Raw genomic sequence first — 12488 nt, forward strand, 5'->3', positions numbered from 1 at the left:
GGGTTAGTCTTTTGCCGAGGGACATTGGTGCCACCGCCTGAGCCCCTGCTCCACTTTCTTTCCCGCCGGCGCCCCTGACTTCCCGCCACCCGCTGGGGGGCGCTGCCAGCAGCAGCTGCACAGTGCCACGCCGAGGGGGAGCCCCAGCCATGGCAGCTGCTAGAGAGCACCAAAGGTGAGCCAGCAGCAGAGTGACATGGCAGCCCCCAAGGCAGCAGCTAGGGAGGAGGACGAGGAGGAGCCGTGGCCCGGTACTGACTGATCCACGAACTGGTACCGGTCCCCGGACCGGGGGTTGAGGACCACAGATATAGGGGACTTCCTCATCAGGAGAGGAGGGGAATAGAAATGAAAAAAATTGCATATCTTGTGCCTCTGATACTATCTCTGAAGGAAGTTACACAAAGTTCCTAAGAAGTTATATCCATAGAGTTGCAGCTGAATGCTATTCACCCTGATTTGGAAGCAGATCAATTGTACAGGATTTATTTGAGTAAGTCTGCAAGGCTGCAGTTTAGTCTACAGTTCTTGGGTAATTATTCTGCTGAAAGCAGCGGGGGATTGCTCCACGTAAGCAAGGAGCGGGCTGCATAGTTTACCTGTGCTTACCTGCAATGGAATCCTTTTAATCCCACTCAAGACTGACATCCTACAACATGCAGTGGTCCTGGAGTCCAGAATTAGGGATGCTCTCCTGTTGTCTTCAAGGCATGGTCAAGAGGCGGTTAGAAGCATGAAAATCTGATTCTTCACACCTTTTGCTTTGTTCTTTTTTCAAGAGAGGAAGTGCCATTTTTTATTTTTTGAAAGCAAGTTTCCTGCATAGAATTGTGCAGGGAGGTGCATAGTACCACCAGTATCCCTCCCCCCCAGCAGTTAGGGTCCAGTCCAGGAGTAGTCAAACTGCGGCCCTCCAGATGTCCATGGACTACAATTCCCAGAAGCCCCTGCCAGCATTTGCTGGCAGGGGCTTCTGGGAAATGTAGTCCATGGACATCTGGAGGGCCGCAGTTTGACTACCCCTGGTCCAGTCGAATGCTGCCCTTCACCAAAAGAGCGCCTTCCCCATTCCCCTCTAGCCATGCAACCAATAAGTAGCTGTCCAGGGGGAAAAGAACTGTCAAGTCACAGCCGACTTAGGGCAACGGCAAAGGGTTTTAAAGGCAAAATTTGTTCAGAGACGGTTTGCCATCGCCTTCTTCCAGGCCGTGTCCCTGGTATTCACTGAAGGTCTCCCATCTGGTTACTAGGCAGCCTTGACTTTGTTTAGCTTCCGGTACCTAACAAGGCCCCAGGTGGAATTACAGCTCATCTCCAGACTGAGATCAGTTCCCCTGGAGAAACCGGCTGCTTTGAAGGGTGGACTCCACAGCATTCTACTTCCCTGAGGTCCCTCCCCATCCCAAAGCCCGCCTGCTCCTGGCTCCCCCCCCCCTCTAAAGTCTCCAGGTATTTCCCAACCCCGAGCTGGCAACCCTAGGCCAACCCAGGCAGTAGCTGGCTCCTTTATGCCAACTCCTTTCAGGCCCAACCTTATATTTCCTATGCCGCTCTTCTGACTCCCACTGTGCCTTCTGCAGAGGGGGTCCCTTTTCACGATCCTCTTTCACGGCTGCACTTCCTTGTCAAGCCTTCACGCACTGTGACCCGAGCGACAAGTGGGGCGGCAGCTCATGCACGACCACGGCGTCCCGTGCGGGCACGATGCCTGCAGAAGGTGTGACCTTTTTGTGACGGCGAGAGAGCCAAAGTCCGTCCGGCCGTCCATGCATCCATCCATCCGCCCTGTCCCGCCCTTCCCCAAAGGCTCAGGGCGGCTCACAGCAGATCACCACCACCGTCATCCTCAAACAACAACGCGAACATGAGAAACGTTTCGAAATCGGTCCTCCCCGAGAGCAGAGGTGCTTTGCCATGGCCCCTCTTCCAAGCCTCCGCTGCACGGGGGCTGCCCTGCAAAGCGCGATCTTTGGGGGGGGGGGGTGTTTTAAATCCTTTGAAAAGGCGAGCGGCGGGGCCCCGACCCAGCCTGCCCCCCTCTGCTCGGCTGCCGGGTGGCCAGGCCGGGCGCTGCCCGTGCGCCCCTGCAGCGCGGCCGCCAGAGGTCCCCGGCGGCTCCTGCGCGGCGGCGGCGGCGGCGGAGAGAAGGAGGGAGGGAAAGGGAAGGAGGCGGCTCGGGGTTGTGCTTCCTGCTTCTGACGCAGCTCGCGGCCGACGGGGCGGGCGGGGGGGGGGGCGGAGCGGCCGCGATTGGCTCGCCGGGTTTGCACCGAAGCCTCTTAGGGCAAAGCTCCGGCCTGGGCGAGCCCGCAGTAACCCTTCGGCGACCGGTGGCGGCGGAGCGCACGGCCAGCCGATTGTCCGCGCCTCGCTTGCCCGCCTCCTCCTCCTCCTCCTCCTGCCGCCCCCGGGCGTGAGAGCGCGGCCGTGCCGGCAGGGCGTCGGAGCCCCGTGCAGCGCCCGGCCGCGGTCCCAGGTGAGGTAGCGGGGAAGGGGCTGGCGGGGCCTACGGCGCGGCCGGATCGCCGCCGCTCGCCCGATCTGGGCGAGATCTGGGCGAGGGTTTGGGGGCGGCGGCGCTTTCGCCCGTTCCTGCTTCGCTGCGGCCGCGGCTGGCCTCGGGCGAGCCTTATTGTTTCTGCCGCCCGGCCTCGGTCTATTGTTGTCCCGGGGGGGGGGCGAATTGGGGTCCCGGGGCAAAAGGGTGGGAGGGAGCGGCGCTGCTTTCCAGCAGCAGCAGCAGCAGATGTTACCCCCCCTCCCCCCGGGCGATCTGGCCGTGGTTCGTGTAAGGGGCGGGAAGGGTTAATCCGCACAGCCGCCCTTTGAGGGAGGCCTGGCTTGTCTCCATGTTGTGCGCGCCCTGCTGAGGTCGGAGAGGCTCGGCGGGGCTGGCCCCAAGGTCACTCCTGGAGTCCTTGGCGGAGGCGAGGGATCTCCCGGCTCACGTCGAAGGCGGACCCGGTGGCTCGGGGCCTGGCGTGATCTGTCATGTAGCCTGTGCCAGGGGAAGGAGCAGAAGCCGCGGTTGCAGAAACCTCGGCCCGTTTAGCTTCACAAAGGCAGATTGCGGGCCCTTATGGTTGCAGGGAGGACTGAAGAAGACCTGGCTGGGTAAAATGATCCAAAGGCCAGGCTTTTCCCCTAATGCAGGGTGGGTGAGCATGGCCCCTGCACAGAGGTCTTGAGCTAGCCTGAAAGGGCCATTATGCAAAATACCCTGGCGAGTTGCACACAGTGGTGCTTAAATGGGTTTAGTGACCCTGCCTTAGGCACACCCTACCCCTGGAGAGATATAAGGGAAGGAAGCGCCTTGTGAAGCACTAGGGCAGGGGTAGTCAAACTGCGGCCCTCCAGATGTCCATGGACTACAATTCCCAGGAGCCCCTGCCAGCAAATGCTGGCAGGGGCTTCTGGGAATTGTAGTCCATGGACATCTGGAGGGCCGCAGTTTGACTACCCCTGCACTAGGGAGAGAGCGATTGGGGAGTGGGCTGCAAAGAGATTGCTCTCTCCCTGCCTCAGCTTGTCATCTCCAGAGAGGATCTTCCCCCACCCCTGGCTTAGCTGCTCTTCAGCATGATGTCTGCAGGGAGGTTAGTCATGTGGCCAAAGCGAGCCAAAGAATCGGCTTCAGATCCTTGGCCTTGGATAGCGTTAAGGGTGCTGCCAGCATGACACTGAATTGCAGTTAAGGGGGGGGGCTGGTTCGAGAGAGGGGAGGAGTAAGAGAGCACATGAATGGCCACATATTGAGGCACCCCATTTTGGCTTTCACCTTCATTCAGGTCCCCTTCCTCCAAGTTTCCGGGTTCTGCCTCAGTCGTAACTGTTTCCTGGCACTGAGATGTGTGTCACAAGCACCATTGATCCAGGTGCCAAATGTGTGTGTTTGTAAAGGACTGTCAAGGTGCTGCCGAATTATGAGGCAAGGGAGTTTGCCATTGCCTACGTCTGCATAGTGACCCTTGAGGCTCTCCCACCCACCAGGGCCGCTGCTGCTTAGCTTCCAAAATCTTGATTGGGTGAGCCTGGGCCATCCTGAGCCATCCAGATCAAGGCAGAAAATATAAGTGAAATAAATTCTGTGTATTATTATATCCACTTACAATTTCAAAGGGATAGTCTTCCTGGGGACCCTCAAAGAGGTTCCTGGATTTTTGTTTGGGTTCAGTTTTTTCACCTTTTTGTTTTGGATTGGCCCCTCAAAGAGGAACACCTTTTACTTTGGCTTAAGCTTTTGTGGACTGGAGCCCACAAAATGCAGAAGAAAAGTTGGTTCTTATATGCTGCTTTTCTCTATCAGAAGGAGTTTCAAAGCGGCTTACATTCGCCTTCCCTTTCCTCCCCCCACAACAGACACCCTGTGAGGGAGGAGAGGCTGAGGGAGCCCTGAGATTACTGCTTGGTCAGAACAGCTTTATCAGTGCTATGGTGAGCCCAAGGTCACCCAGCTGGCTAGGTGTGGAGGAGGAGCAGCAAATCAAACCCATTAGAAATCAGCGCTCCTACACCAAGCTGGCTCTCCAGCAAAGACTCCTCTCTGTAGACACTAGTGTAGGAAATATGGAAAGAAAAAGAAACAGGATCTAGGAGCTCTGAAATGCCAGAAGCCCAGACACCTTAGAGCAACCAGGGCTTCCTGGAGCTTTGCAAGAACTCCCCAGGGGCTCCCCAGCTTCCCCCCCCCCATATCTGCCTAAAGGACTTGGCCACACTTTGGCCCAGTTCCAGGGGAAAATATTTCAGGGGCTCCTCTGCGGTCAGAAGGTTGAAGAAAGCTGCCTTAGAGGAATCTGAGATTACCCATCCTGTACTGATGTTAACTAACTTACCATAACTAGTAAATTATCTCTGTATATTCCTAGATTTGATTCCCCCCCCCCCCCATAATTATATCTCTCCCTCTACTTCCGGCTTCTCCTGCTCCCTACTGTTTATCTTCTTTCCATCCATCTTACCTACAATATCTCTGTAGTCAGATGTTGCCTCTGGAAAAGAGGGCCGTGAAAGAGCAGAAGCTTGCAAGTGTGTTCTAGAATAAAATATGGTTTGTCTTTAAGATGCAAACAGGACTCTTGTTTGCTTTTACACCCATTTATACATTAAGGCCCATAGTAGCGGTGTTGGTCTGAAGCAGCAGAACAGAGTTGGAGTCCAAACAAAGTGTCATTTGAGGTTTAAGCATTTGTGTGAGCGCACACTTCTTCAGATACAATGTAATGGAATTTCCCCAACAATGGGCTTAGTTGCCAGGAAGGCCTACTTAAGAATCAAGATGCATAAGTGACTGGCTGATTATAACTGAGCAGCTATAATTGCCCAGTTACTTATGCATCGATAGCTCTAACCAGCTCTTCCTGTCAGCTAAGACCTTCCCACTCTCTCTACCTATTTGCAACGGTTGAGGAAATTCCGTTCCGCTGTATCTGAAGAAGCGTGCTTGCACACAAAAGTTTATACCTTTAGCTCGAATGAAAGCCCGTTGCAGCTGATACAACAGCCCTAGCATGGGGGGAGGGGGGAAATAGCAAAGAGAGAGAGTGGTAGAAAGAGAGTGATTAAAAAACAGAGAGAAAGAGATAAGAAAAGAGAGAATGAAAAGAGTGATAGCAAGAAATATAGGTAGAAGGAAAGAAAGTAAGAGAGAGATAGAAAGAACAGAAACAAATATAGAGAGAATTACAGAGAAAGAGAATGGGATAGAAGTTGAGAGAGAGAGAAGTAAAGGAAGAGAGAGAAAGAAAGAGAAAAAGACAGAGAGAAAAAAAGAAAAAGTGAAAGGGTGAGAGAGGGATAGAAACAGAGAAAGAGGGAGAGATAGAAGGAGAGATGTAGAAAGAGATAGAAGAGAGAGGAGAGAGAAAGTGGGGAATATAGGAGAAAGGAGAAAGTGGGGAAGGCCTGCCGCAGTGTCTCCCAGGCTGGCCAGGCCTTTTTGTGGCTGGTGAGCCTGGGAGAGGCAGCAGCAGACAGCCGTCCTGACCACACTCTCCAGTGGGCTGAAAAGCCCTCCTGCGGCCTTGCAGAGGCTAGAAAAGATGGGAAGACTGGCAAGCAATGCGGGTTATGATGCAGAGGTAGGCAATGCCAAGCCATCTCTGAATGTCTCTTGCCTTGAAAGCCCCGTGGGGTGTCCATAAGGCAGCTGTGACTTGATGCCCAACCCAGACATTGATAGCTCCCAGGCTTGGTGTTTGCCTGTCCCCAGGGCGGTCTCCTCCGGCATGCCGTGTTGACGAGTATCACCAGCCGCGTGTTAGGTTTCTGACGTGAGCGATTCCTCCCAGAGTAGAAAATTATTCACGTCTGGATTCTCTTTTCTGCCCCGCAGGGGAAAAGATGGTGAATGAAAATGAAGAGGGGACTTCTCAGCAGGGCGGCTCGAAACGAGCAGAACCGTCTGGGATGCCGCCCAGCGGTTGCCAGAGCCAGATTTCCCTGGGCCTGGAAGTCACCAGAGAAGACGGCAGTGACATGGACTCGGAGACAGAACAGGGGGACTCCGTGCTGCAGCAGCAGCAGCAGCAGGAGAAGGAGCCTTTCCCTAGCAACGGAGATGCTCCGATGAATGACACGGCAGCTGTTTATGCCACGCAGACGCAGTACATTTGTCCTGTCTGCGGGGAATGCTTCAGTGGGAGCGACTGTCTCGTGGAGCACCAGAAAGGGCACACGGAAGAGAAACCCTATATATGCCCAGTGTGCGGCAAAGCCTGCAGCCAGCAAGTCGGCTTGGTGGAGCACATGCAGATCCACACGGACGAGAAGCCGTTCACTTGCCTGGAGTGCGGGAAGAACTTCCTGTTCAGTTCGGATCTGGTTTCCCACCAGAGAGTCCACACGGGAGAGAAGCCCTACATCTGCCTGGAATGCGGGAAAGGCTTCTCCCAGAGCTCGCAGCTCATGTCTCACCGCAGAGTCCACACCGGGGAGAAGCCCTACGAATGCATCATCTGCGAGAAGAGTTTCCGGTCCAACTACGACCTGGTCAACCACCAGCGCAGCCACACGGGGGAGAAGCCCTACATTTGCTCCGACTGTGGGAAGAGCTTCACCCGGAGCTCGCACCTGATCTCCCATCAGAGAGTCCACACGGGGGAAAGGCCCTACCCCTGCGGCATCTGCGGGAAGCGTTTCCGGGACTGCTCGCACCTGATCAGGCACCAGAGGGTCCACACCGGCGAGAAACCCTACGAATGTTCCATCTGCGGGAAAAGCTTCCGGGTCAACTACGACTTGGTCACCCACCAGAGAAACCACACGGGAGAGAAGCCATACGAATGCCCCGACTGCGGGAAGGGGTTCAAGCGGAGCTCGCACCTGATCTGCCACCAGAGAGTGCACACGGGAGAGAAGCCCTACCCCTGCGGCATTTGCGGGAAGAGCTTCAGCTACAGCTCGGACCTTATCAAGCACCAGAGAATCCACACGGGCGAGAAGCCTTACGAATGCCACATCTGCGGCAAGAGCTTCCGGATCAACGCCGACCTGGTCACCCACCAGAGGATCCACACAGGGGAGAAGCCCTACACGTGCCCCGACTGCGGGAAGTGCTTTGCACGCAGCTCGCGCCTCGTCTCCCATCAAAGAGTCCACGTGAAGGACGGAAGCCTGGGGATCACGCTTTCGGAAACGAATCCCTCCCCCGTGCCGACAACCTGGTCGCAGGCTCCCGAGAACCGCTGGGGCCAGGAGGAGAAGGTGGCCCCCTCCCCAAGGCTTAGCAGTGAGCCTGCTAACTCCGCCCCCCAGCACAGTGACGCGGCTACCACGACCCACGTGGGCGAAGTCAAAGTGGAGGGCCCGTGATTCCGGAACCCGGGGAACTGGGGGAGGCCCGTGAACTGGGCCGGATACCTAGACAGGGGCTGCTGGTTTTCCGAGTCACAGCAGGACAGGAACTGGAATCAGGGATCTGCCTGTCACCTGAGTTGGGCACTGCTTTTTGAGCCAAGTGAAAGGAGAGGCTCAGATACGCCTTAAACAGACCAATCTGTAGAGTCCGCGAAGTTGTCTTTTGCATCGTGTGTACCGGGGCAGGTGCTGCTTGACTCGGAAGCATAGCCCAAAGGGGAGGGTCCATGCCTGTGGCATGCAGCTGCCAGGCGTACCTGTGTCAAAGAACCAGTTTCGAGCGTTGTTGGTTGTCGGCGCTTCCCCCAGAAGAATCCTTGGGAACGTAGTTGTTGTGTGGGTGCGGAGGAATTTTGGGTAGGGTTTCCAAGATTCTTTGCGGGGAAGTCTACCCCAGTCGGAGAGTGTGGTCATAAAAGAGACAGAACGGGGTTGGAGGGGGCTGAAAAGAACAGCTGACCTACACAGGTCTCTTGGGAATGACCCAAGGGAGAAAGAAAAATCAACTTGGCGATGCTGGGGACAGCCCTCAAAGTAGATTCAATTTCACTCCCCCCCCCCCTTCCCAAGAGGCGGCTAGAAGTCCGTTTGTATCGCGGCCTGTCATATAAACGGGGCTCCCGCAGGCTTTCTTTGTAAGCACAGATCTCGTTTCCCGGAAGCGACGCTTTGTTCTTTGCCGTCTTGGAGAGTTTTTTCACCCGAATTTGTGTGTGTTTTTAAATTGCTATCGGTAGATAAAAAGTATTATATCTGCATAGTGTGGAGCTTTAAAGTCACTGATAAGAATTATTTAATTTAATTTATGGAGCACGACCCTTTCCCGTGCGGGCGCAGCGTCCGCGCCCGGAGAAATCGGCAGAGCCCTGTTTTTCGTTTTGCCTTTTCCCTCCCCCAGGCCCCCTTGGGTGTGCGCATGCAGTGGCATGTGCTGCGAATCACCAAGAGGGAACAGGAAGCTTTTGCCGCACCTACCAGCTCTCTCTTTTTCCTGCCTTCTTGAGGAATACAGACTTCGGAATTGGTGTTTCTTGACCAGGAAGGGGTAAGGCTGGCTAGGGGGACTTGGAGACTTCCAATGTCTTGTGGAGCTGGAATAGGTACCGGCTCATGCTTCCGTGGATGTCTGCCAATAGATGCTTGTTCCCACCAGGGAAATATCATGTCCAATTGTTGTTTTTGTGTTGTTATTTTTTTAGGTGCATTAAAAAAAAAACTTTCAAGAAAAAAGGGGGGGGGGAGAATGAATTTCCCAAAACAAAACAAAACACCCAACTTAAAATACACCCACCCACAAAAAAAGGAATAATATTCCGAGGAATTAAAAAAAACAACAACAATGAATTTCCACGGAATTCCAATTCACATTTAAAATATATCAAAAAGCAAGCATGAGATGGACCTTATAGAACTGTCACAAAGTAGCCATCTTCCTTTGATCCCTCTGCCTTTTGTGTGTAGGCATTATAGTCTTTTAAGTTGCTGTTTTGTTACCTCCAGGGTTTGACCCCCATTTTCCCATGGGAGGGGATGAGGCGATAGGTAATATCCAGCACCTTGCTAAACTTGACAAGTGATAGGACAGCAAGCCAAACACACCATCTTTGTCTCTTGCTTGAAGTATTATCCCGTACCTTGAAATATATCAATATCAAGCTGGCAGAGCAGTTTTTGGTTTATTTCCTCTGAAGGGGATGATAGAGGGAAAGAAGCAAGAAAACAACAATGAATTGTTACTTTTTTTCCTCAACTAGAATTTGATCACTTACTAATTTGAAATCTGAATCAAACCTAGGCTGGAATGTGCTGGGGGCCGGGTGGGGAGAGGTGTCCCATCTTCTTGTTTAGAATAAGGATTTTAATTTTAAAACTTGATTAATTGCGAGGCTGATTCAAGGTCAAATCGAGGAAGAGACTACTGCACACTTTGGGCTTTCAGGGCTTCTCTTTGCGGACGGGGGGAGCAGCAGGTAGGGCAGAGCTCTGTATCGCCTGTCGGGTCGCTGTAGCAAACTCGAAAGGTTGCTGCAGAAGACAACACACCTGTATACTGCTGAGTGCGTCCACCCTGCTGCTGCAGACAATCTCCCTGGCTGTTCAAATCACTGTGGGTTCTTTTTAACCTTTACCTAAACGTACCAGCCTAAATGATTGTGTGTGTATGTGGATGGGTGTGTTTTTAAGTTAGGCTTTTTTTTACATGTTCCCGTCTGCGGTGGTGTAACCTGCCAGGCCGCAGGTAGTACTGTAGTCTTCCAGAGTCCAAACAGTGAAGTTCAAAGCTCCAGGAGCATAGAGAGAAAGGGGTTCCAAGAAAAGAACGAAAGGATTCTTTTTTTCCCACCTCCATGTTATGTTTTGTTTTTGACATCAGATATGAATCGGGGATGGATTTATCTCTTTTCTGTGGGTTGATTTTTTGTATTTCCTTCCCAGTATATTCCGATTCCCTGTGGATGTTGTAGGTTCTGTATCGTAGGTAACCATCTAGTATTAAGAATAAGATGAATACAATGAAATCCAAAGCCTCCGTCAAGTTCAGACTCGCACTGTGATCGGTAACGGGTGAATTCAATTCCCATAAATCAGAATCTGCTTGGGATGTAGAAACTTGGATCGGGAAACAAGCTCACATTGGTGTACGTCCATAGGGGGAGCCGCATGTATGCACCTTACCCTATTGTCCCGTTTTACCTGCCCAGCGCACAGCCTTAGTCCTGTGGGAGAGCCACCTAAAAATCCAGTGACCCTTCTGCTAACCAAGGGAGAGTTTTAGATCCAGAGAAACGAGGATCACATAAAACGCTTGCAAGGAATTTCTCCGGCCAGATAGAGGAGATAGTGACCCAACAAAAGGTCCCTCGCCTGCATTGTCCAGTTGAATGGCTTACAGCAGTGGTAGTCAACCTGTGGTCCTCCAGATGTCCATGGACTACAATTCCCATGAGCCCCAGCCAGCGTTTGCTGGCTGGGGCTCATGGGAATTGTAGTCCATGGACATCTGCAGGACCACAGGTTGACTACCCCTGGCTTACAGGAATTCCCAAGAACTTCAAGAGGAAGTAGAATGGTCCTCACACTTCTGCAAAATAGTTGGGGCATCTAGATGGAATGCTGATCATGCGTTTTTTTGCCTCATCCTGGGACCAGCACTCACTTATACTGCGACTATGTAAAGTTCCCAAGCTGAACCAGAAATTAATCCATTCAGAGACGTATATAAATTTAAAAGTCACTCATCTTTGATTGGCCCGAATGAGAAAAAAATCAGTTACAGCTGAATCTAAAGCACAGCCAAGAACACGATAGATCTTCTTCCGGCAAATAACCTTCCATCATTAAAGAAATACGAGATGCCACCAAATAACTCGAAATATTGGGAGCGGCCGAGCATCATCTCCTTGTAGGCGTTGTGACTGTGGGATGCATCTGGGAAGCAAAACACAGGACTCATTGAAGTTATGCTCATCTGGGCAACATTAAGTATGAAAATGCAAGATCAGAACCGACATGCAGGTTAAGGAGAGGAAGGGCAAACCCCTGCTAATTTGTAAGCTTTGTTAGTCTATGGTGAAATGGCGGTAAAAATTCCTTGTTATCTAATGATTTCCTGCAGTTTTCAAAACAGGGCCTTCTGCTGGCCGTCTGTGTAAAAGGGTCTAATAAGTGTTAGCTTGGTAGGAATTGTACTTTCTCTTTAGCTTGGCCAACCCTATTGAAAAAACTTAGCATTTCTCCTTTAGTTGACAAACAGTGCACTTCTAACCAACGTAACTGTCTCTTAAGCTCCACTGGACAGTCATGTAACTGTTTAGGACGGCACTGAAGGTTTCTATAATCCAGAAAAGTTACCTTAAGACTTCCTGTGTTTTTAATTTGTTGAGTTTTGTTATATTTATATCTATCTACTGTCCTTTCCGTCTGTATGCTTATTATTTCTTCATCTGTTATCCTTGTAGACACGGAATTTTCCCATTCGAATTTATTGTATTCCAGTTCCTTATGATATTCAATAAAAATTCCTTAAAACCTCGTTTGGCAACTGTCTGTTACCAGGAAACGACCCCCTAATCTTCTAAACCTATCATAAAAAAGCATTTTTTTTGACACTCTCCTTTTAGGATCCCATGTAGTCCCCGGTCTGTAAGATTACATTTTCATTCCTTCAGTAGCGTTTGCTGTGAGAAAGCGGCATTGTATGCATCTCTGCGTATTTAACTTTATATCCCGCTTTACCTATAGATGTGCTGTTATCAAAACGGTTGTTTCTGAAAATACTGTTTTGGGATGCCAGAGCAGTTCTTCCCAAAGTATGGTGACCTCTTCTGAGGTTGGCTCAAGGCTTTTTATCACCCTAGGCAAGCTATGACCTTGGCACCTCCTGTGGTGAACCAGTTAATTTTGAGAACCCAGCAGAGCCTGCAGAAAGTTTGCAGCTGCCCCTGCTCTGGCATTCCCCAAGCAACTGGCATTCGGACATACCCAGCCTTTGCATATGGAGGCTGAGCATGTTCTCTATTGCTCCTTCAGATCCCCCTTGAAATTCCAGGAAGAGTTGATTCTAGAAGAGCTGGCTTTTATAGACTGCTTTTCACTACCCAAAGGAGTCTGAGTGGCCTTCCCTTCCTCTC

General features: G+C 51.8%; 1 protein-coding gene across 3 annotated transcripts; it reads left to right on the forward strand.

Annotated features, from left to right (window-relative positions):
* The first annotated feature begins 2223 nt into the window (after positions 1–2223).
* LOC143831625 (uncharacterized) lies at positions 2224–11890 on the forward strand. Of its 3 annotated transcripts, none has more exons than XM_077324773.1 (3): positions 2224–2476; positions 6335–10734; positions 10873–11890. In XM_077324773.1, exon 2 carries the CDS (start codon positions 6343–6345, stop codon positions 7810–7812), a length of 1470 nt encoding a protein of 489 aa, XP_077180888.1. In that variant the 5' UTR covers positions 2224–2476; positions 6335–6342; the 3' UTR covers positions 7813–10734; positions 10873–11890. The 3 variants fall into 3 exon arrangements, with proteins under 3 accessions (XP_077180888.1, XP_077180886.1, XP_077180887.1); XM_077324771.1 differs by lacking the exon at positions 2224–2476 and adding an exon at positions 2926–3154; XM_077324772.1 differs by lacking the exon at positions 2224–2476 and adding an exon at positions 2926–3154 and having other exon boundaries at positions 6335–10729; positions 10865–11890.
* Positions 11891–12488: the final 598 nt, after the last annotated feature.

The sequence above is a fragment of the Paroedura picta genome, chromosome 3 (assembly GCF_049243985.1).
Source record: "Paroedura picta isolate Pp20150507F chromosome 3, Ppicta_v3.0, whole genome shotgun sequence".
Lineage (NCBI taxonomy): Eukaryota > Metazoa > Chordata > Lepidosauria > Squamata > Gekkonidae > Paroedura > Paroedura picta.